Raw genomic sequence first — 25,163 nt, forward strand, 5'->3', positions numbered from 1 at the left:
TACTGGGTCACAAATCAGGTGTCAACCGATACCAAAAGACTGAGATTATTCCCTGCATATTCTCAGATCACAATGCTCTAAAACTGGAACTCAATCACAAGAAAAAATTGAGCAGAAATGCAAATACTTGGAAGCTAAAGACCACTCTGCTCAAGAATGGCTGGGTCAACCAGGAAATCAAAGAATAACTTAAACAATTCATGGAAACAGATGAGAACGAAAACACATTGGTCCAAAACCTATGGGATACTGCAAAGGCAGTCCTAAGTGGGAAATACATAGCCATCCAAGCCTCACTCAAAAAAATAGAAAAATCCCGAATTCACCAACTAACTCTACATCTTAAAGAACTAGAGAAAAAGCAAGAAATGATGCCTAAGCCACACATTAGAAAAGGAATAATTAAAATTAGAGCAGAAATCAATGAATTAGAAACCAGAAACACAGTAGATCAGATCAACGAAACTAGAAGTTGGGGTTCTTTGAAAGAATTAATAAGATCGATAAACCACTGGCCAGACTTATCCAAAAGAAAAGAGAAAAAACACAAATTAATAAAATTATGAATGAAAGGGGAGAGATCACGACTAACACCAAGGAAATAGAAACAATTATTAGAAATTATTATCAACAACTATATGCCAATAAACTGAGCAATCTGGATGAAATGGAGGCCTTCCTGGAAACCTATAAGCTGCCAAGACTGAAACAGGACGAAACTGACAACGTGAATATGCCAATAACCAGTAACGAGATTGGAGAAGTGATCAAAAACTTCCCAAAACACAAGAGTCCAGGGCCTGATGGATCCCCTGGGAAATTCTACCAAACATTCAAAGAAATAATACCTATCCTACTGAAGCTGTTTCCAAAAATAGAAACAGAAGGAAAACTTCCAAACTCATTCTATGAGGCCAGCATTACCTTAATCCCCAAACCAGGCAAAGACCCCATCAAAAAGAATTTCAGACCGATATCCCTGATGAATATGGATTCCAAAATCCTCAACAAAATCCTAGCTAATAGGATCCAACAATACATTAAAAGGATCATCCACCATGACCAAGTGGGATTTATCCCCGGCATGCAAGGGTGGTTCAACATTGGCAAATCAATCAATGTGATAGAACACATTAATAAGAGGAGGGAGAAGAACCATACGGTCCTCTCAAATGATGCAGAAAGAGCATTTGACAAAATACAACATCCTTTCCTGATTAAAACTCTCCAGAGTATAGGGATAGAGGGAACATTCCTCAAGCTCATAAAATCCATCTATGAAAAACCCACAGCGAGTATCATCCTCAATGGGGAAAAGCTGAGAGCCTTTCCCTTAAGATCAGGAACACGTCAAGGATGCCCACTCTCGCCACTATTTTTCAACATAGTATTAGAAGTCCTAGCAACAGCAATCAGACAACAAAAAGAAATAAAAGGTATTCAAATTGGCGAAGAAGAAGTCAAACTCTCTCTTTTTGCAGACGACATGATACTTTATGTGGAAAACCCAAAAGACTCCACTCCCAAATTACTAGAACTCATCCAGCAATTCAGTAATGTGGCAGGATACAAAATCAATGCACAGAAATCAGTAGCTTTCTTATACACTAACAACGCAACTGTAGAAAGAGAAATTAGAGAAATGATTCCATTTACAATAGCACCAAAAACCATAAGATATCTCGGAATAAATCTAACCAAAGAGGTAAAGGATCTATACTCTAGGAACTACAAAACACTCATGAAAGAAATTGAAGAAGACACAAAAAGATGGAAAAATATTCCCTGCTCATGGATCGGAAGAATAAACATTGTTAAAATGTCTATGCTACCCAGAGCCATCTATACCTTCAATGCCATCCCGATCAAAATTCCAATGACATTTTTCAAAGTGCTGGAACAAACAATCCTAAAATTTGCATGGAATCAGAAAAGACCCCGAATCACCAAGGAGATGTTGAAAAAGAAAAACAAAGCTGGGGGCATCACGTTGCCCGATTTCAAGCTATATTACAAAGCTGTGATCACCAAGACAGCATGGTACTGGCACAAAAACAGACATCTAGACCAATGGAACAGAATAGAGAACCCAGATATGGACCCTCAACTCTATGGTCAAATAATCTTTGACAAAGCAGGAAAAAACATGCAATGGAAAAAAGACAGTCTCTTCAATAAATGGTGCTGGGAAAATTGGACAGCCACATGTAGAAGAATGAAACTCGACCATTCTCTAACACCATTCACAAAGATAAACTCAAAGTGGATGAAAGACCTCAATGTGAGACAGGAATCTATCAAAATCCTAGAGGAGAACATAGGCAGTAACCTCTTTGACATTGGCCACAGCAACTTCTTTCAAGATACATCTCCAAAAGCTAGTGAAACAAAAGCAAAAATGAACTTTTGGCACTTCATCAAGATAAAAAGCTTCTGTACAGCAAAGGAAATAGTCAACAAAACAAAGAGGCAACCCACAGAATGGGAGAAGATATTTGCAAATGACACTACAGATAAAGGGCTGGTATCCAAGATCTATAAAGAACTTCTTAAACTCATCACCCAAAAAACAAATAATCAAGTCAAAAAGTGGGCAGAAGATATGAAAAGACACTTCTCTGAAGAAGACATACAAATGGCTAACAGACACATGAAAAAATGTTCACCATCATTAGCCATCAGGGAAATCCAAATCAAAACCACCCTGAGATACCACCTTACACCAGTTAGAATGGCAAAAATGGACAAGGAAAGAAACAACAAATGTTGGAGAGGTTGTGGAGAAAGGGGAACCCTCTTACACTGTTGGTGGGAATGCAAGTTGGTACAGCCACTTTGGAAAACAGTGTGGAGGTTCCTCAAAAAGTTAAAAATAGAGCTACCCTATGACCCAGCCATTGCACTACTGGGCATTTACCCCAAAGACAGAGATGTAGTGAAAAGAAGGGCCATATGCACCCCAATGTTCATAGCACCAATGTCCACAATAGCCAAACTGTGGAAAGAGCCAAGATGCCCTTCAACAGGTGAATGGATAAAGAAGATGTGGTCCATATATACAATGGAATATTATTCAGCCATCAGAAAGGATGAATACCCAACTTTTATGTCAACATGGATGGGACTGGAGGAGATTATGCTAAGTGAAATAAGTCAGGCAAAGAAAGTCAATTATCATATGGTTTCACTTATTTGTGGAACATAAGGAATAACATGGAAGACATTAGGAGAATGAAGGGGAAAATGTGGGGGGGGAATTGGAGGGAGAGATGAACCATGAGAGACTATGGACTCTGAGAAACAAACAGTGTTTAGAGGGGAGGGGGGAGGGGGAACTGGTTATCCCGGTGATGGGTATTAAGGAGGGCACGTTCTGCATGGAGCACTGGGTGTTATACGAAAACAATGGATCGTGATCACCACATCAAAAACCAATGATGTATTGTATGGTGACTAATATAACATAATAAAATTAAAAAAAAAAAAAAAAGAAAAAGAAAATAAGGATGCAAGGTAACTTACCATCAGGTTCAAGTGTACCAAGGGATTCATTAAGTAAATAAGAGAACAAACTGTTCTCTCGTCTTACTGATAATGGAACAAAAAACCTTAAAGTGCTGTGCAGGGGGACATAAGGAAAACAATTTCTTGACTAGAAGGGCTATAAAATATCAGAACAGGCTATAGAGGGAGTTTGGGTAATCATCTTCTTTCAGGCTCTTTAAAAAAAGGATACATATCTGAGTGTTAGATTTGCCAGAGAGACTGTTACTCTCTAGTTCTATTATAGAGTAAGTGATATTTGATAAATTACATCGGAAATGCTCACCACAAGTGAAAGCTACTATTGCCTTAATTTGAAAAACTTTTAAAGGCAATGATCCAAAGGCTTCCAAGGTAAGGTGAAAATGGAGCCATTTCCCAGAGTATAACAGCCCTATGATAATGTGTCAGAAGTAACAATTCAGTATACAAAAAGTATACAAAAAAGCTTAAACGACGGGAAAAACATTAGAAAGGAAATAGATGATCTCGAGCTGTCTGGGCCACCAATGTGCACTGGTTGGGAGGAATACTAAAAACACAACAGCAACAACAACAAAAGACACACAGTACACAGATCTCCTTTGTGTGTACTCAGACGTGCGCACTACTCTGAGTTGATATTACATGTTACCAAGTAATCTTATTAACATATCCATCATCTAAGAAGCCTCACCACCTCCTTCCTCTTCTTGGATGCCCTGGTCCTCGGCTCCCTGAACGATATCATGATCCATAGCATCATAATGAGCTTGCTGCCTGTAAGGGACACAAATGTTATCAATTCAGTGACAGATTAAGTGGCACAACTGGCCATAAGTAATTTATATTTAAAGGTAGCGATAAACAAATTTTTCAACGTTTTTTAAAAAGTCATAAATTTTTTTTCAACCTTGTGCTATTAGGTTTCATAAAGATTCCAGATACAGTTTCAAAGGATACTTTAAAAGAGATAAAACACCTTTCATGTGTGATAAAGTACAATAAAGTTAGCAAAAAATCTGCTAGTTATTTTGAGACCTAAACTAAGCTGGGAGACCTAACATTTTTAATCAGGGGTTAAAAATGTTGATTATTTTAGAAATTAAATATTTGGAAATTTAATTCTCAAGCTGTTGTTCTGCCCCAGCCACAGGAGACACCCAAGCTCACAGGTAATAAATACACAAAACTGCTTGCCACCTGCTTATAAGAACAAGGGGAGCGGGGCGCCTGGGTGGCTCAGTCGTTAGGCGTCTGCCTTCGGCTCAGGTCATGATCCCAGGGTCCTGGGATGGAGCCCCGCATCGGGCTCCCTGCTCGGCGGGAGGCCTGTTTCTCCCTCTCCCCCTCCCCCTGCTTGTGTTCCCTCTCTTGCTGTCTCTCTCTCTCTCTGTCAAACAAATAAATAAATTCTTTAAAATAAATAAAAATAAACAAATAAATAAAACCAAAGAGAACAAGAGGAGGGGCTGTCTGCGCCCATCAGGAGGAGGCTACCGGGGTTGCTCCGGGGGCTGCGGCCGCCCCTCCTGTGGGCCGGCCTGCCTCTGCCGGGCCACCTCTCTGGCGAGAAGCTGCTGCTGCGGCCTCCACAAGTGTCCCTGCAGCCTCTGCTGGTGCAGAGCCTCCTGCTGCTCCCTCCGCGGCTGGGCCTCCTCCGCCCGCCTGGCGGCCACTCTCCGCGCTTCCAACTGCTCCTCAGACGGCGACCGGACCCTGGTGACCGGCTTGGCTGAAGGATATACCTGAGGGAAAACGAGCAGGTGCTGAGCAAGGGTAGTCGGGACCTCTGGGTTCTCTCTTCCTCTGATTCTCACGACAAACTCGGGAGGCAGGGCTGGCTTGTTTCCTTAATCCCCATCTGTCGGGTGAACTGTGATTACACCCTGGCTCCAAGGTCACCCAGAGCCAGAACTCCTATTTCCCAACTCCCTTAGTCGCCCTTGGCTTCTTTCAGCTACTGATCTTCCTGATTTCCTGGCATTGTGGCAGATTTTCAATGTGCTCCCTCTCACGTGGAAGAGGGCACAACAGAAAAAAATCAGTTTGGGGCCTTAATTAAATGTTATGTTCAAGAGGCTCTGCCCTAAGGGGGCACTTGGTGACCTACCATTAGTTGGGGCAATTTGTGGGCTAAAGCTGTGGCTAAGGATTTTCCATGAAGAGTTTAAGATGCAGGGACACCAATTAATTCTAGGAATGCACAGCCAGCCTCAGGTTAACCATAGCAAGCAAGCAAAAAAAGCCAAATTTCAGGTAAGGGTGGAGAGGCAGAGAACCATTTTCTTCAAAGAAAAAGAGAATGAGGGCAAACATAATACCTTCTAACTAAAGGAAAAACTGATACAGGAATTCTTAAACTCTGCTTCCCACTGAGCTACCCACTGCTCTCTCCTCTGCCACCCTCTCTCTCAACCAACATAAGCACACGCAATTTTCACCAACAGAAAGAAGGTGCAGGGGTAAGGAAAATCAAACCCACAAGGGGGATTACTTTTGAAGAAAGCTATGAGGGACACAAGACCGGCAGAGGCTTCTCCATGCTAAGTTTGCAACAATATAGAAGTGCGATAGAGGCCTTCACATCTACTCAGCCTAAAGCCTCAACCAGCTTGAAGTCTTAGAAAGTCTGGGGCCAAACACAACTTCAGAGTCATAAATAAAAGGTGATCAGCATCTATGGAAAGGCTAAGTAGCCCACCGTTAGGTATCCGTTTAGAGATAGCAGAAGAAGAGACAGCTCAGCTTCTGCGTTCAGGGTTGTTTCAAGTTCTTTTATGAGTATGATTTCTAATAATAATGGATTTTTTAAAGGGAAAAAACCTTATTTATGTAAGAGGGGTGTGCTCTGTAGGGGGAGCCTGAGCAGAGCCTGGTTAAACATACATACTCTCCCAGTGGGGCATCCTTAAGTGATAAGATCAGACTTTTGACAACAATAACCACCTTGAAGATGAATGTGCAAAAGCCAACCTACCATTTGATAGTAAATGAACAGGGAGAAGGAGACTTTTGATCACAGAAAATGAGACCTTTCTCGGCCTCACGATGCCCGTGGGACTTGAGCATGTTCCAGGAAGTGCCCCATCAGGCGCTCATCCCTCCTCTTACTGCTCAAGGGAGGGCAGCACGGAGCTCCCTTGTTTGGAACTACTGACAAAGAAAATACACACACCAACAGCCTTCTCCTTCCCCCAGGCACCTTTCTGAGGTACCTGGGCAGCTATGCTATGAGCATGACAATAGAAAACTAAAATACGTGCATATAACATTTAGCGAACTCACTCAGATTTTATTTTAGGGATTGTCATCTATGGGGAGGCTTTTTCAATATTTAAGAACAAAGCCATGCTCCCCGTCCCAGCCGACAAAACATAACCCTGGTGGACATGAAGCGGATGACCTCGTACTTTGTTGGGCGCGTGCCCTCCCAGAAGGTTGGCTTCTTCTCGAGGTTCACGCCGTTCCTTCCATTCCCGATCCTGTTCCTCGGGTGATGGATCATGCTCCTCCTCCAGACGTTCGGCCTGCCCGACCTGCTCCATCGCCTCCTCCTCCAGGGCCTTTCTATGCTCCTCTTCCACCTGCCGCTCCTCGGGCTCTCTGCCTTCAGCTTCATGCTGCTTCAGCTCTGCCAGAGCCTGAAACTCCGCCTCCTTCCGGGTGGGACGGTAAAGTTTTGTTTCTTCCATTCTTCTAGGAACTGCTTCATGTGTCTGCCACCCAACACTATTTCGAGACACCTAGGCCAAGCACATCACTGGAAATGACACTCTTCCATTTTGAAAGCAGTGATATAATCTCTTTATTACCATGTCTATGGGGTTACAACATAAGCAAAATCCTGGAGTCTAGAAATACAGAGTCCTGACTGAAAAGTATGGCTGCAATGGAGTCACTTAACTCTTCTCACTCTGTAATCTCACCTATAAAATAGAGATAACATAAGCACAATTTCATCCCGGGAAGAATACAGTAAGTAATTTAAAAGTAAAGTCTATACGTGACCACATCTCAGCAGACCCGTTCCCCAAAAGCAATCTAACTCCTGTTATCCCTTAAAACAAAAAGGAAAAACCCCTCAACCTTCAAGTGATGAGGTGTTTATGTAATTTTCTTCAATGTAAATTTTGTTTTCAATAATGATTTGAAAAGTGGGACACCTGGCTGGCTCAGCTGCAAGAACATGCGACTCTCTCTTTTTTTTTTTAATAAAATCTTTTTTTTTAAGATTTTTATTTATTTATTGAGAGAGACAGTGATAGAGAGAGAGCATGAGAGGAGGAGAGACAGAGAGAGACGCAGACTCCCCACTGAGCAGGGAGCCCAATGGGGGGACTCAATCCCGGGACTCCAGGATCATGACCTGAGAGTCCCAGGACCCCAGGATCATGACCTGAGCCGAAGGCAGTCGCTTAAACAACTGAGCCACACAGGCGCCCAGAACATGCGACTCTTGATCGCAGGGTTGTGAGTTTGAGCCCCATGGGTGGGGGAGGGGTGTAGAGCTTACTTCAATTAAGAATAGAACTTTTAAAAAATATAATGATTTGGAAAGAGAAGGACAAGATCAAATTGAAGATGAGTTGGGTTTATTTTTTACTGACTAATTAAAAAAAAGAATGCCATTACTAATAGGCATCCATGTTAGCTAAAAATATTTGTGCCCATTAAACCAGATACAATAAAATATATATATATATTTCAAAGATTTTATTTATTTATTTGACAGAAAGAGACACAGTGAGAGAGGGTACACAAGCAAGGGGAGTGGCAGAGGGAGGGGGAGAAGCAGGCTTCCCGAGGAGCAGGGAGCCCGATGTGGGGTTCGATCCCAGGACCCTGGGATCATGACCCGAGCCGAAGGCAGACGCTCAACCATCTGAGCCACCCAGGTGCCCCATACAATAAAATATTTTTTAACACATTAGAGTAGTATTTCTTCATAAATCAGAGGGAATCCTTTGTAAATATTTTGTATTGTTAATACATAAAATTCAACATAAAAAAATGTCTTTTTTTACAGAGAACTCCTCTTCTAAAATTGGTTGGTTTAAATTGGTGTTCCTGGATTTAAAATTTCAGAGAGTTCCACGTGATCTTCATTACTTAGAAAAGAGGGGCAAAAAAAAAGATGATATAATATCACACGAAAATTTATCACTCCTTCCCGCCTCCAACCTTATTTATTGGGAAAAATAACTTATTTGGTCAGATTGCTCCTCCAAATTGAAATAAATGGGAAGCCCTCTTCTTAAATTGACAGAACTATAACTGAGAAATCAGAATGAATGAATGAATGAATGAATGAATGAATGAGTAAGTAAATAAATAAATGGAGGAAGAAAGTCCTCTCTCAGACATCTGAAGACAACTTCTGGAGATGTATGTCTTACCAACGTCCTCACATACCTGGCAGGTTGGACATAATACTGCTCTGACTTAGAGGAATATTTTATATTTCTCTAAAGAGCCTTAAGTGCTTTCAAATACCTGCCATTTATCTCCACAGAATTCCTGCGAGAAAGGTTATAGCAGATAACTACTATCTCCACCTCACAGATGAAAAACTAAAGGTCTGAGTCATTAAAAGATTAATTAATCCAGGAAACAGGTAGTCAGACTAGGACAGGGAAGAGGACTAGTTCCCAGGCCAGGGATCTGGTCATGTTTTCTTAATAGTAACAAAGAAGGGTCCATGAAGACACAGAAGGTTCTGTCTGTGAAGGAATGCTCTGCAAGACTAAAGACTTCAATCAAGTCTACTCACAGCAACTTAATTACTCCCGTAAGATGGTCATGCAGGACACACACTCTCAAACATTCACTGTTAAAAACAACTTTTTCAGGGAGAAAGACACCCATATTTGCCATTTGTATTATGCATGTGATTAAAACAACTATGTTAGACTTGAGGATAAGGGTGACCCTACTTTTGATGTCCCACTTAGGAGACACTCTTAAGCAAGGCTCAATTTTTATGAAGAGCAGGAATGCAAAAAAAAAAAAAAAAAAGTGGATTAAGAGACTAGCACTCATACCTTTGATAGTTTTATCAAGACCTCTTAAATACAATTTTGGCTTGTTCTGTGTGGACCTAGCACTGCATCAAGTTCAACTATATTACCAACTGTAATACTTGAGTGGGCTGTTATAGAACAGCCTCATGATCATTTAAACTTCTCACTCTACCCCCCAAAAAGCCAAACAACAAGAACAAAAAGAAAATATAAAAATTCAGATACAACAGCCCCTTCCAAAAAAATAAAGCCAGTAAAGTCTTTCCCAGAAAATACTATAGCAGTAGTTCTCTGAGCGTCCTCCCCAGACCAGCTGAATCAGTTAGAAATGCAAATCTTCAGGCCTCATCCCAAAATAACTGAACTGGAAATTCTGGCCTAGGGCCCAACTATCTGCATTCTAACAGCTCTGGTGGGGACTCTGATATACGCTAAAATTTGAGAACCACTGTTCTGGAGGCAGAGTTGGCAATATTTAGAGCAGTTCACCTGATAACAGCTTGACGGGGAAGGTGACCCCATCACAGAATACCAGTTCACGCCTCTTACCTCTGGCTCTCCGGCTGCGACCTCCCTCGCTGTGTTGTCACCTCGTGGAGAATGTGTCCCCTGGGTAACATTCTGCTGCTCTGCTTTCTCTGGCTTTCGAAGGCTTGGAATCCTATTCAGAGTATCTTTCAATTGTTTATATTCTGCAACTTGTGTCTGTGTATAAATTGCACAATTGGATACAAATTGTACAATTTGAGGAGGGAAAGAGATATCGTTCATGGATGGACACTAGGGTTCACTGGAAGACTAGACTAAAATATTATACCTAAGTACAAGTTAGGAAAAATATGCAGATTATTTCCATGCATTAGCTATTCTTACTTGGACATGCTTAACCATTTTTAAGCACATGCAAATGAGAATTAGATATAAAGGGAACGGAGGAAAAAAAAATCTAAGACAGATGTTAGCTTTTCATGCTATGTTAAACAGTCAGAATTTTTATAAATAACTTTCTGGTATAAATATCATTATTAAAACACAGTTTGCAATCAGTTTTATAGCATTAAAAAATCTGTTTAAAAATTCACACAATTATATAAATACAAGTGCAGATATCTTTTACCAATATGGTCTGAGTAATGTTTTTCAGTGAAAAGGAATCATAAGTTCAAAATAAGTAACTAAGTATATATATATTTAGTTATTTATTTATAAAATCACTCAGGCCACCTACCCCCCCACCCCACCCCCCGCCACCATCAACCTGTGCTCAAATAGGGTCCTTAACTTTCCAGAATGCTTTTGGTATTGTGCTCTGAAGATTTAGGAAAGCAATAGCATAGGCATGAAATGAGCCTAGATTTTTATTCCTCAATTGTGAACCTCCTTTCTTGTAAGGTGATAAAGGCGCTAATGTAAGTATTAAACTACAATACACTCATCCAGGTGTATCTGTGTATATGTGGTGGTGGTGTGTATGTGTGTGTGCATGCACGGTATTTTTAATACAAGGAGCTAGAAAGACAGAAAAAAAATCAAATACCTTCACTAAGAAAATCAATAGACACTGCTCATACTTAGCTCATCATATGCACCAACACTGTTATCCTAAAACAGAAATGCTGTGTGTATAAACACACACCTACATAAACACATCCAAGAAACACAGAAATCCATTCTGGACAAGTTTCCAGCCAGTGGGCACAGCAGAGCGGGTGAGTGGAGGCTGGAACCCAGCTGGCACCCCCACTGCCCTAGCCGTGCACCCTGGCAGAGTGCTCTTCCACCCCAACGAAGGGGGGCCTTTTTATTTTTTTCCAGTTCACACAAAGGTGAAGAAGTTTTCTTGCTAAATCTATCTCAGAGGAGTGCATCCTTGTAATTTGTACAAAGGTATGTCATATGGCTAATAGTGGCCCTTATCCCAGAAATCTATCAAAACATTTGCAAACCAACTTTGGAGGTCAAAGAAAATTTTTATTTTTTTATTTTTTAAGATTTTATTTATTTGTCAGAGAGAGAGTACAAGCAGGGGGAGCAGAAGGCAGAGGGAGAAGCAGACTCCCCACTGAGCAGGGAGCCCAATGCGGGACTAGATCTCAGGACCCTGAGATCATGACCTGAGCCGAAGGCAGACACTTAACCGACTGAGCCACCCAGGCGTCCCCAAAGAAAATTTTTTAAAAAGACATCCACATAGTGATACTTTTAATAAATATTTCTTCTTTCTCCTCCTCCTAGAGATATTATATTTGAAAGCAGTTATGCTCAGTTCTCAAATATTAGTGTGAATTGAGAACCACGAAAGGATCATGTTAAAAGTGCAATCTCCTGGGCCCCTCACCCTAGAAATTATGATTCAGTAGGTCTGGGGCAAGGCCAGGTAACTGTGATGCAGGATAGTCTCCAAAAACAACAGTTTAAGAGTTACACATGACCATGATGTCAAGAGCACCTAAACTCTAAGTTCAGTCTGGTCGCTGATCTTGGGCCAGCTGTTTTATTTCCCTTTGACCTCCTTTTATTTAGTTATAAAAAGGACACAATGTTAAAAAAAAATAAATTAAAAAAATAAAAAGGACACAATGTTATATAACTCAGTTGACTGTGAACATTAAAGTCCTGTATAAAAAGTTCTTATGATGATCCTTGACACACTGTAAACTCAAAATTCTGTTCTTTTTTTTTTAAAGATTTTATTTATTTATTTGTCAGAGAGATAAAGAGGGGGCACAAGCAGGGGAAGCGGCAGAGGGAGAGGGAGAAGCAGGCTCCCTGCTGAGCCAGGGTTCCGATGTGGGACTCAATCCCAGGACCCTGGGATCAAGACCTGAGCTGAAGGCAGACGCTTAACTGTCTGAGCCACCCACACGTCCCTCTATTCTGTTCCTGCTGTCCCCCCACTCAACTACATTTAAAAATTGGGTTGTTGGGGCACCTGGGTGGCTCAGTCGGTTGAGCGTCCAACTTTTGGATTCGACTCAGGTTATGATCTCAGGGTCGTGAGATCGTGCCCCGTGTCAGGCTCCATGCTCAGCTCAGAGTCTGCTCAAGATTCTCTCTCTCCCTCTGCCCCTCCTACCATGCATGCTCTCAAATAAATAAATAAATCTTTAAGAAAAAATCAGGATGTCAAGTCTCAGTCTCATAAGATGATTTACATAAGAAATGTAGATGCTTGAAGCAGTATTAATATGGAGATCTGAGGTGGGACTCTAAGTACTACACCTAGTTCTGGCATAATGATTTAAAGGGGGTGGTTGGTGGGCAGGACAACTTGAGCCCCTTCTCAAAGGAGCAGAATATATTTTTAAAGAAATAGAATACTATACATAAGTTACATAAAAATATTTTTTTCCATTACAAAATCTTGTCCATAGTACTGCCGATGTGCTTACTACAGAATTCAGTCTTGGTCATTAAATGCATTATTTTAATTTACATTTCTCTGGATTTTCAAATTGCTGCTTAGTCTAATATTTGTGGCCATCATAGCACACAGAATATTCAAATTGGTTTGTCACATTTTTCAGCATGAAAAGCAGCCTCAAATAAAATAGTATTTGGTAAAAATTTTATAAAGAGGGTTTTGAATGAAATAATCTCCTAAAGTCAATTTAATCTGTACACCTGTAAAAAATTACCACACAGGCACAGTTTCATAGGGGGATAATCAATGACTACCTTGAAAAGGAGTCCCACAAATACAGATGCTACAGCCAATGAGATGCGTCAAGGCCCAGCATGTTATACTTTTCCTAATTTTATAAAGACAAAATATAATACAAAAAAAAATGGTCTCCTGGTAAAGACAGATAGCTGGTTTTCCTCTTAATTCTTCCAACTGAAGAGAAGTATAAACCTAGTGACTAAGCTAGCCATTCCTGTTTGTTTGCTTCTCCTAGAAAGCTGTAAAACACAGTATGGTATTCTTTAAAAGGCTCTCCAACACTTGTATTCGTTCGTTTGTACATTCAGTAAATAACCACTGAGGGCTTACTTTGTGCCAGGGACTGTTCTAGGCTTTGAAAAACGGAACTTACGACTCTTGTTTTTCCTTCTCCATTGACATGAGATCTCTTATTTTCTGTAATTTGGCCAAGAACACATAAGGCTAGTCCTAAAAGGAGTGTGTGTAGGCTGGGTTACGGAAGCAAGGGAGGGAGGGATGGAAGAAAAAGTCTGACAATAATTTATTTGGTAGCTAGCATCATAAAATCCTATAGATCCTATAAGAAGAGTTACCACAGGTCAGAGAGTGGCGGAAGACCATATATATGGGATAATTTCTGTGGTTTAAACAAGCATTTGACCATTGCATGTAGGGGCTGGTGGAGGGTAGAAATAGTCATAGGTACCAACCACACTACCAGTGCAAAAAAATAATCAAAGGCTTATTTAATATTCTCTTGATTGAATTTTGAAAGCATGCATGATCCTCAGGATCAGGAGAGCTCTGTCCTAAGAACTCACTGAAGATTGGCTTGTAAGAGACTACATGCATAAAGGAATTGGGAAATGTTAAGCAGATTGTAAGGAGAACCCATAGAGGCTGCTACCCTTCTAACCTGTGCAGCAGCTAGCGCACTCTTGTGGTCTTCCAAAGTCACTACAAGTTGTTCATGCTCGGAGAGTAAATTCTTATGCTGTTGCTACACAAAAAAGAATTTTACATGTTGAGATTTAACATTCTAAGACAGATTCTTCTTCGGCTGACAGTGCTATGAGCACCCAAACGTAGCTTGCTTGCCTGCTTGTTTGCTGTTCTTGCAGCACTTGCTGAGTTTAAAAATCATTGTAGAGAGAAGACGACAGATAATAAGATAGTATTCTGAAATCTAAAACGTGCTACCTAAATATCACAATCCCTTACAATGAAATCAAAACCAAAGAAACAAATACTTCATTATTAATAAACCTCTATAAATAAAAAGCTTATTAAAATGCAACCATCTAGCCAAAGAATCATTTCGGTACTAATGAAAATGTTTGGATTTTCAGACCATCTTTTAGCTTACAATGCAGATGCGGTAGAAGTAGTGGGCACAATCCAGTTTATGCAAAGTCCAAAATAACAATGTGGATTTGAATGCAGGTCAATTAGGGAATGACTTGTAAAGCTATTCTACAAAGTAAAGCAGGCCAATACTAAGCAGTCAAATGCCCGGGTTTGTTTTACCTTGACGTCTTGAAGCTGTGTATGCATGTCCTGGTGTGCCTTCCTTAGCTGTCTATTCTCTTCTCTCAAATTGTACACAGTTTCTATTTGTGGAGAAAAAAAATCATGCATAAAGCCTTGAGATTTTTCTGGCCTTTGATTCCATTATTGTCACATCTACAACTTCACATAACTATTTTTAGGATTTGTTTTGAATTTTGACAGTATAGCATGCCAAATCAACAAAAATTCTATCATTTTGGGATGTGACATGGATTCAGCCTGCCATTCCAATACAATCTGGTTTGGTAGTTTAAATACTTTTAAGGAAGCTACACAGTGTGGAAGTTAAGGATTTCTAATTACTCAGGAGTTAAAAATGAAGTATTTCTGTAGTAAGCAAGTCCTCAGGAATAAAATGTAACAGGCAGGGATGGTATAAGATTTGAGTCTCTCCACAAATTAAAGTTATCAAAATTAGTACAAACCCTATTTCTCATGGCATGAATAATTTCCATGGACCCCAAAAGGTATTTCAATTGCAAAGACAACTCAAGAAATAAAAGAAGAGACAGAGAGAAACCCCACTTACCTGCTTAAAAATTCTAAGTATATTTTCTTTCCCCTGGTACTGAGTTCTTGCCTGATACAAATTCCCCCTTCCAATAGCGATAGGACAGTTTTCCCAGGCCTACAATGTGAGGCTGTAGCTGTCTCAGTGAAGCCCTCTAATCTCTCCAATCTTAAGCCTACTGTTCAGGGAACAGCCTCAGTGACTTAAAGATTCCAGGCCCACCTCTCCTACCCACTGGGTGAATTTCTTACTTTCGCTGCATCTGGCCATTAGATGTTATAAACTGGCAGCCCCGGGGCTGAATCCAGCTCACACTTTTTTTCTTTTCTTTTTTTTCTCCTGGCCCCTGCAGTGTTGGCCTATGCAGAGTGTTCCACATATGAATAGTTGGCACCATTTAAAAATCAAGGATCTGGGTCTACTAAGATCTGGCAACATGAGGCCAATTCTCATGTGACAAGAGTCAGCAGAAGTTGAATGGTGGCAGGTGACAATATAATTCATTTTTCAATGGGAGATACCTTTGAAAGTGAAAGGGGAGGCTGTTAATAATGATGCTGACACAGCAGGTCTGGGTCTACAGTGTGCCAGGCAAATTATCCCTGGGTGGCAGCCACCCTCCTCAGACAAAACCTGAGCTCTCCGACGTGGCACTCAGCACTGAAAAAAAGTGCCCGCCCCCATCTCTCACCCTATTTTCTGTCCACTTTTACACCTTTATCATCCCTGCCTCACCCCTGAGCTCTGGATGGCTGACTAGGTGTAAGGGAGAGGTCAAGAGCAAGGTGGGAAAGGTTCTGATGCAAAGGTCAAAATAGGACACCACTGGAGATCCAAGGGGACTGTCAGTGTGTTGTTGGCTGGAGAGGGCTTCAGTAAACACACACACACACACACACACATACGCATACACACATGCACGCACGCGCACACACATACGCATACATATATGCATGCACACATACACGCAAACACACACATACGCATACACACATGCACGCACGCATACACACGCATACACACACGCACACACATGCATGCACACACATGCACACATATGCGCGCACACATGCACGCACGCGTTCACACACATACACATACACGCATGCACACACATACACACATGCACACGCACACACGTGCACACATGCATACATACACGTACACACATACACATACACACCTGCACACACACATTCACACACATACGCACACGCACACACATACGCATACACACATGCACGCACGCATACACATACACATACACACGCATGTGCACACACATACACACATGCACGCACGCGTGCACACACATGCACGCATGCATACATACACGTACACACATACACACCTGCACGCACATTCACACACATACACACACGCACACACATATGCATACACACATGCACGCACGCACACACACATATGCATACACACATGCACGCACGCATACACACACACACAAATACCCAAACTGCTAGCTTCTAAAGGAGTTTGAGGTCATAAACTTAATGGCAGTTGCTTCTGTGCCTTAACTGTATTGCCTTGAGTAAGTTATTTAACTTTATGAAGGCTCAGTTTCTTCCGTTGTTAAATTAGGCTAAACACAATGCCTTGCTTACAGGTTGTTATGAGAATTAAATAAAACAATTGCATGAAAAGTTTCACCTGGTACTAGCACATGGTGAACATGTCCTGAGTGTCAGCTATTATTAGAACAGAAATGAAAAAGAATAATTATCTAAGCTTCTACGTTACCAGTTTATCTCCCAGGAATTCTAAATTCCCTCCTGGTATCACATTAAACTTAACCCGAGACTACCTGGGTTATACGTCTGAGTTGTCACTACTGACCTGCATCTGTCACCATGTGCTTTAACTCACTATCCGAAGCTTTTACCAAAGGATCATAATCAAACAAAAGTGCTGACGTAGAAACTGCTCAGTAAAGTGTCAAAGGCACTGTCACACCCTATTGTTTAAGGCCTCTGAGAAATTTCTTCCAAAAATTAACTGATACCAGAAATACAGTTCTCTCTCACCCCTTCTCTTTCTTTCTCCTTGTCTTTCTCCCTGCCTTGCCCCACGCACAGGGTAGGTATATTTTCTTTCTGATGATAAGAGCCCCAAAACTTACTGCATTTCCCTTTCGGTCGTGGCTACCAGGAAGTTCAGACCAGGTTATGAGGCTGAAATTATCTCAGTACGCAGAACTCGCATACATGTGTCCTCCTATTTTCCACGGTTCTGATTTATTACTTCTACATATAATTTGTTAAAATTTTGCTCTAAATGCACTTTGTTTCAAAGAAAGGAATATAGAGGAGATGCAAGAAAACATGCTTTATATTTCCTTTGTGAGGACGTTTCTCTGTCTGTTATCTTAATGACCCCCACCATCTGCCATATCACCAACAGCCAACCAACGCCCCTGCACGTCTACAGCTCTCGGGTATCATCTGCTGACACCTGGCCCAACACTTTCAAGACCACCCTAACCCTTAATACTCTGCCTCAATGGCTACTTAACTCTCATGTGCCTTTTTGTTATGACTTACTATTGTGAAATACTTATAGACAAAATATTGCAAATAAAAATACAGAGAGGACCAAAGTACCTATCACTCAGCTTCCTTCTACGATGATATCTTATATAAAATAAAAATATTGTTTGGCACAGTATAATTAACTGGACCACAGACCTTCCTCGGATTTCACCATTGTTTTTTCGCAAGCACCATGTGACTTTTTAAACCAATTCTCACACTTCAAACTTATTTAGCACCTGAATAGGTGATTGTAGAATATTTCCCTTTTTCAGAATTTACATATACTCAGAGTGATACAATTTGTTTCATAATACTATGAAAATACCTCATGCTGACACTGATCACATATCAGTAACTGTGCTAGGTGCTTTACATAAATTATTTAATCCAACCCTACGAGGTTGAATAGCTTTTTATGAATATCCCAATTCTACAGATGATGACAATGAGGCCTGTGGTGATCATACAATTTGTCCATGGTCCTGTAACTAGAAATTGAAGAGGCCAAGACTCACCAGGGCAGTCTGACTCTAGATCCTGAGCTTTTCAAAGCTACTACTAGTGATCAACAGGTAGTTTTTTAGCCCCTTGGAGATTAGGACATGCATGGGGCAACTCTGATCATCACATTGAATGTGGAGCACTGATGGCATTTTGTGAGTAGGGGTCAGAGATACTAAATATCTTACAACACACATAAAAAGAGAACTTTTCTTGCCCGATGTGGCCAATGTGCCCCATTGGGAAACACCAAGTATTCTATTCTGTTTCCTAAACAAACCCAAAGAGATAAGGAAAATTGTGAAATGTTACAAAGAAGTAAGTGGCTGGTAAAGCACCACATGGTAAATGTGAATCAATTGCCATGCAAACAAACACGATTCTATTGCTTTACTGAAACATTACACTGAGTAGTTATTTCCATATAAACTAGCTAATCAGACTTCCAAATACCTTTTAGCTTAGAAAGTTCTTGTTCTTTCTCCTGCTGTAGCTGCAGGTACTTCTGCTTATGGTCATTAAACGTCCTACTGAAGTCTTCTCCTTGTTTGCGATGCTCCTCCTCCAAGTCACTGTGCTGTTTCTTCAGCTCCTCGTGTTGACTCTGCAAAGACGAGAACCTGAGCAGAGATGTACATTCTCTAAATTATACCACAGTCTAGAGCCTTTCTCTCTCAAGAAAGAACAGTTGCAGCAGGAGGCTTTGTTTTCCTCAGGTTGCTTTGAACTGGGGCAGCTTCCCTGCATTTCCCTTACATTTCAAATCAAGGGTTTGGGATCATGGTCAGAAATAATTTTCTCCTTAATTTTGAACATCGGTAAAAACAACAAGAAGTTAGAAGTTAGCCGTGGGAGATGGAAAGGGGAAGGATTGGGGAAACTCCCAGGGGCTCAAATTGCTGTGGAAACAAGGTAAAGCGAATGGAAAAATTATCCCTCCACGGCTATTCCAGACTTCCTCTTTCAATCTGATGTTTTCCGAGCAACATTTTTTTATTTCCCTTCTTTAATTTTCAGCCTTCCTGGTAACCTAGTTTAAAAAAAAAGAGTTATTTCCCTTTGGGGGAAGTAATACATTGTTTATAGGATGATTCTTATTTACCTTACTCCTCGTCATACTCCTACACTGGAATCACAATCTAGATAAAACCCACAGTCTCCAAATGCTAATGTGAAAGGGTGGTCTGCTTTAATCCACGCACTACTTTCTTGATACTAGGAACGGTTCTGGCTTCAATAAAAAGCACTTGTTCTCCTGATACAGGAGGAAAGACAACACCAAACAAAAAGCGAGGCGGGCAAGGGAGGGAGGTTGGAGGTGCGGAGATCGTGGCAGGGTTTTCCTCCTGTGCAGAACGCTTGATGGCTCCACTCCTCTCTCCTAGCTTGACAGAAATCACGACTCTCTCCCCTCCACTCTCTCTCGTTCCAAGTCTTCTCGACACACAATAATGAGTTTTACCCAAGAACCAAGGAAGGAGAATCTTTAAACATAAATTGTGTTCCTGTGGTAGGTAAAAGGACACATGAAATATTAGTAACATGAAGGAGGCGTTTAATCATTCTACTGCCTCCAGTGTGCCTAAGATAAAAAGAAACATATGAGGAAAACCACTGTGAGAAACTAAGCAAGCAAACACAAACAAGAAAGCCTTAAAAGAGAAAGAGAATAAAATTAAAAATTAGGTGACCAGACAGATTTATAAGAAAATGTATAATAAGATGATTAGGATTGTTGTAATTGGGTGGTAAGAGGAGGGAACATTACAATTCTACAGCATTTTTAGTGAAATATGACTTTAATGTACCATCCTACCATACAGATCAATTTTTCGTAAGCTTTCCTTAATCACTTAAGTTACTCAGTTAATTCTTTCATTCATGCATTCATGAGGAACAACTTTAAATTACTCACTTTCAACATCTGATGTTGCACATTCAACGCACTGTATCTGCTATTGGAATCTTGCTGTAAATTGAAAAGAAAATAGTTAACACAAAGATAATGAATCTGGCTCTCTTGCTAAACATAGCTTAATGCACTTAACAGAAGAATTCCATTTATTTCACTTACATAAGCTACAATGAATTCTATGCTTGAACCAGGATGTCTCTAGAGCCATCTCTTTATTTAATGGCTGGAATGAAGTCTTAACATTCCTCTAAGTTTGCTAGAGTTTAGTAAAGAAAAAGCAAGACATGGAATTGTAAAAAAGCAGCTTAGCAGGGGCCCTGGAAATGATTTACTTCCCCTCTCAAGCTGAGAAGAACCGAGGCTCCGATGCACAAGGACCTTGTCCTGAGCCACTGTCACTGTGCATGGCTGATACACTGTGCCAGGTGCTCGGAGGGGACTAGGTCCAGGCCTCGCAAGCTTTGCAAGAGAAAAGGCGCTTTCTTTCCCTGAGCTTCAGTGCGTAAGGAATTCTCCATATATTACTTTACCCAAATGAGACTCCCATTTCACAGAGCGAAGAAATGGAGAAAGGATAAGGAATAAGCTGAGGGCAAACACTTCCTTTAGTAGAAGAGCCAGGACTGACGCTTGAGCCTAAGCCATGTTCCAGTGGTGTACACGTGTGTACATGTGTGTCCCAGCAGAACAGCCTGACACGCAGGTGCAGAGTCCTGGGCAGCCGGGAGCAGTGTGTACACGAGACACCCAACCATCTTCTCTCCCCATGTGGGGCTCTTCTATCTGACCCCCACACCCCTGCTTTGGCTCCAGCACAAGCACACCTGCAACCAGTTGTTTCTTTCATTTTTTTACCATTTCTAAGATGAACTGCATTTTTACTCTATTGCTTTATTTTACTGCTTTACTCTTTTACTTTACAAAGAAACTGCATTATGAAATGCACAACAGAAAGCACACAGTTTTGGCTGGGGCTTTTAAAGGCGGTAAGAGTTGAAAGCTGACAGTCTCCCAGCTATCCGAGGAACTGACTCTTCTCAGTTTTAATACTCCAAAATGCCAGTGTTTCATTCAACTCATGGTTATATATTCTTCTTGGAGTAAGAGAAAAACTTGCTTTTCTCCAGTGAATTTGGACTGTGCAAGTGACAGTAACATTGCAGGATTTTTTTGGCAGCAATAAATACATACATACATATATACGTACGTGTGTGTGTGTGTATATACACACACACATATACATATACATATGTATGTATATTTCAGCCTTTCAGTCCTAACGATCAACATAGTAAAAGATTTTGCCACTATTATTTCCCTCTCCTTAAGTTTCATAAAATAATCAAGAAAAAATCCAAAACTTACCCTTCCTTTATTTAGTGTTTCTTGTGCCTCTAACTTATAAACAAGAAAATCTAGAAAATAAAAAATTGTGAAAATTGGGTGTGATTAACTCATCATGGAATTTTCAAAAGAATAAAAGCAAATTTTGTTCAGACTTGTGAAAAATATTTTAGTTTTAAAAACAATCTGCTTGGGGGCGCCTGAGTGGCTCAGTCGTTGAGTGTCTGCCTTCAGCTCAGGTCATGATCACAGGGTCCTGGGATCGAGCCCCGCATCGGGCTCCCTGCTCCGCGGGGAGCCTGCTTCTCCCTCTCCCACTCCCCCTGCTTATGTTCCCTCTCTCGCTGTCTCTCTCTCTGTCAAATAAACAAATAAAATATTTAAAAAAATAAAAATAAAAGCAATCTGTTTGGTAACATACTTTATTTTGCCTCTTAAGGCCTTTTTAGAAAGAGCTGGAAAAAAAAAACTATTACATAATTTTCAGCTTTATTTTAAAGCTGTATATCTTGAATAAGGAAAATACACATTATAACCAATTAATTAGAAGTGAATTTAGAATGTGCACTCTGTGATTAACTCTCCTTGAAATTTAGGAGAAAAAAAAAAAGAGGCATACCTAAAGACAGAGATGATTATTGCTGTCCGCTAGATGGCACGCTAAAATCATTCAGGACTCGAAAAGAGAAAGCAAACAGTGGAAACCATCTTTAATGCTCTTAAAGCTTTATTATCCACTAGATGGCTCTATAAAATCACTCTGCATTTAAAGACAAGGAAAATCCAAATCCCATCAAAGCATTCTCATGATGTTAAACTCCTATTCCTCAGACAGGCTTAATCCAAGGGTCAGTAAAACATCCTAACCCATACTGCCCTCTCAGTTTCCCTCTCTCTACCCCACACCAACATAGTCAGACAGAATACCTAACTTATATTTCCTCACAAGATTTCACAAAACATGAGCTAGTAAGCGGATAATTTCAAAGAACAAGCTGTATAAAGCCTATGCGATATAGAAAAATCAATAGCATTGCCCAATGCTTGTGCTAGATGCTAATTTTTCAATTTGAACGGATCAGCTGTGCCAGTAAGTCTTCACAAGATGAAAATAAGTGCGTAACTTAAAAGACACCATACGAAAAAAAGAGACGCCATACAATGTGATCAATTTATTATGTTGTAAATGTACATATATGTATGTATGTATGTACACATGTGTGTATATGAATGTATAAAATCTGTCATATTCTGGACAACATGGACCCCTACTATCTATGGACAGAATTTTCAGGTATGAGTAACGTATGTGTGTAACATCCAGATGAAAAGCTGTTTATTTCATAGAATATGTGTAACTAATAATGCGAACTACCCCAAGGTTGCAGCACATGGAATGAAAGATTCAGAACCCAGTCTTAAGCAGGAATTACTGTGTTGTACAATGCAAAACATAGGGCTTGACTTTCTCTGTCTACCTGTAAGAGTGACTTAGGGTTGATTTGAGACATTTCTTAACAACAACAACAACAACAAAGTAAAGCAAGCACATGATGTTTCAAAGTATGATAAAAACACAGAATACAAACTGCATTTTCTATTTACCTTCTTTTGCTTTCTTATGTTCAAGTCTTTCCTTTTGCAAGGATTTCTCTAATCTTGATCTGTGTTCATACACAACTGAAAGAAAAAAGTTAAAATTTGTCTGCAAAGAATTAGAAATTCTAAAGTAAGATTCACATCAATTTTCAAAATGGGGGGTAAACACTTTAGGGTCTTCACAATTAAAATAAAAATGTATGCGTTTATAAGTTCCACATGCTGGGTAAAAAACAGCCACAACAGTCTGAGCTGACTTCTGCACGGTCTGCCCCTTTATAGAAGCAATACTAAGCAATACTCTGAAAGAAGTTTCTTTCCATCTTCTTTACCAGCCCCTGCTCCTTCTCCTGCTTCTCAAAACCTTCTCTGTGAGGTTCCATGTCTTTTCCTGGGTAAATGTGTCCACTCTCTTGACTTCTACCACTGTTTGCACAGCAGTTAGCCCCACATCTATATTTCTAGCTCCCACCTCTCTCTTAGGTACTAGCACAGCATTTCCTAAAGACTCCAGGATTTTTCCACCTAGGTATCCCTTAAGTACTGCCAAGTCCCCATGATCTGAATCGGAACTAAGGCTGCTGGACCCTTGAGAAAACCTCAGCACCCCATCGGCATGAAAGAGATGGTGTATTCCCCCACATCAAGGAAAACACAGGTGAGAGAGCCAGAGAAATGAAGAGGGAGGGACTCTACAGAGAACCTATGAAGGTCAGGTTCACATCTGCCATGGTACCAAGGTTCCCCCTACCTGCCCTGTCTACTCTGAAAAAGCCAGCGTTGCCTGGCGAGTAGAGAGGAAGTGTGGATATCCTAGGGGAAAAACAGGGAGGAGAAGCTTATCAGAACTCTCTTCCCCACCTCTGGCTTCACATCTACAGCAAACAGGAGCTCGGAGAGTGGGAAAAGCTCTGCCTTTGAATGAATAAAATAAGAAAATAGGTATTTTATTTATATAATAAAATGCATGCATATGGACTAGACCAGACATAATACTTACTAGACCAAGACCGTGTTTATGGATAAAAGTTACAAATACTTTTTTTTTTAATCTGAGAGAAGTTGAGAAGTATCCAAGTCTGTGTTTTCGTCCTGGGACAGAAAACCCAGCCTCACAGAGTGGTTTGTAAAAGGCAAAGAAGGGGAAAAAAGGCAAAAACTGAATTTCTGAGGTATGCTTTGAATCCTATTTGTGCAGCATTATGGTCACCTATGATCTCATTCCTTGCCAGACTAAGCCCAAGATGTCATTTGGTTCTTCGACCAGTCTTTAGCTGCCTTTGGCTACCTAAGATACAATTTAATCATCAATCACTGACTTGCCAGGTACCACACATCCAGCTGCCCAGAACTACTGGCCATCCCAAAGGGCCAAGGTCACAGCCACTCCCCCCCTCACACCTGCTGTAACTCCTTGCTGCCTGCCCTTTCCCCAGTGTCCCAGCTGCCAGTTACCAGCCACTGCTGTCCTCCTTCCAACATGCCCAGCATCTTCTGTGTCCTCCACCCTCTCCCCATGCTGCATGTCTCATCTTGCCATCCCACAGAAACTTTCCATTTCCAGGGCTCCCTCTACAACTACCACAGCCCCTACCTCTACTCACACTTCTGCTAACCTCTCTGTGCACACCCCCTTAGAATGCCTGCCACCACCCGATCTGGCATGGTGTCCTCCCCCACAGCATGTGTGCCCCAATCTCAGCTTCCCCCGCAGCCTCAGCCTCCCACAAGTCATCCTAACAATCCCTGTCCCAGTCTTTTTCTCCGTCCGGGTTCAATTTCTTTTGCCAGATGACCCCTACCCCCCCTCCCCGTGCTATTTTATTATAAAGGATCCAATATAAGTCTGCATTTATGGAGCCCCTACTATGTATCTGGAACCACATTATGTGTAGAAATGCAAAATGAATAGACATGGGCCTTGGCCACAAGCAGCTCAAACCTAACACAGTAGATAGGTTAGGTAATTTTTATATAATTAGAG

At 40.9% G+C, this 25,163-nt stretch overlaps 1 protein-coding gene across 6 annotated transcripts in view; it reads right to left on the reverse strand.

Moving 5' to 3' along the window:
• Nucleotides 1-25,163, reverse strand: part of GOLIM4 (golgi integral membrane protein 4) — an 84,597-nt gene that overhangs the window by 15,021 nt on the left and 44,413 nt on the right. For 3 of the 6 annotated variants that reach the window (XM_034998507.1, XM_034998535.1, XM_034998525.1), the window contains 10 exons: nucleotides 23,186-23,260; nucleotides 21,602-21,651; nucleotides 20,237-20,290; nucleotides 18,775-18,925; nucleotides 14,719-14,801; nucleotides 14,108-14,191; nucleotides 10,095-10,250; nucleotides 6,936-7,268; nucleotides 5,023-5,270; nucleotides 4,220-4,302 (listed from right to left, as the gene is read on the reverse strand). In XM_034998507.1, coding sequence (XP_034854398.1) covers nucleotides 4,220-4,302; nucleotides 5,023-5,270; nucleotides 6,936-7,268; nucleotides 10,095-10,250; nucleotides 14,108-14,191; nucleotides 14,719-14,801; nucleotides 18,775-18,925; nucleotides 20,237-20,290; nucleotides 21,602-21,651; nucleotides 23,186-23,260 — 1,317 coding nt within the window. The remainder of the gene's footprint in view (nucleotides 1-4,219; nucleotides 4,303-5,022; nucleotides 5,271-6,935; nucleotides 7,269-10,094; nucleotides 10,251-14,107; nucleotides 14,192-14,718; nucleotides 14,802-18,774; nucleotides 18,926-20,236; nucleotides 20,291-21,601; nucleotides 21,652-23,185; nucleotides 23,261-25,163) is intronic. The other 3 variants (XM_034998516.1, XM_034998553.1, XM_034998544.1) reach the window with 3 other exon arrangements.

This window comes from Mirounga leonina, unplaced genomic scaffold (assembly GCF_011800145.1).
Source record: "Mirounga leonina isolate KUSES-001 unplaced genomic scaffold, KU_Mleo_1.0 Mir_115, whole genome shotgun sequence".
In the NCBI taxonomy this organism is placed as follows: Eukaryota; Metazoa; Chordata; class Mammalia; order Carnivora; family Phocidae; genus Mirounga; species Mirounga leonina.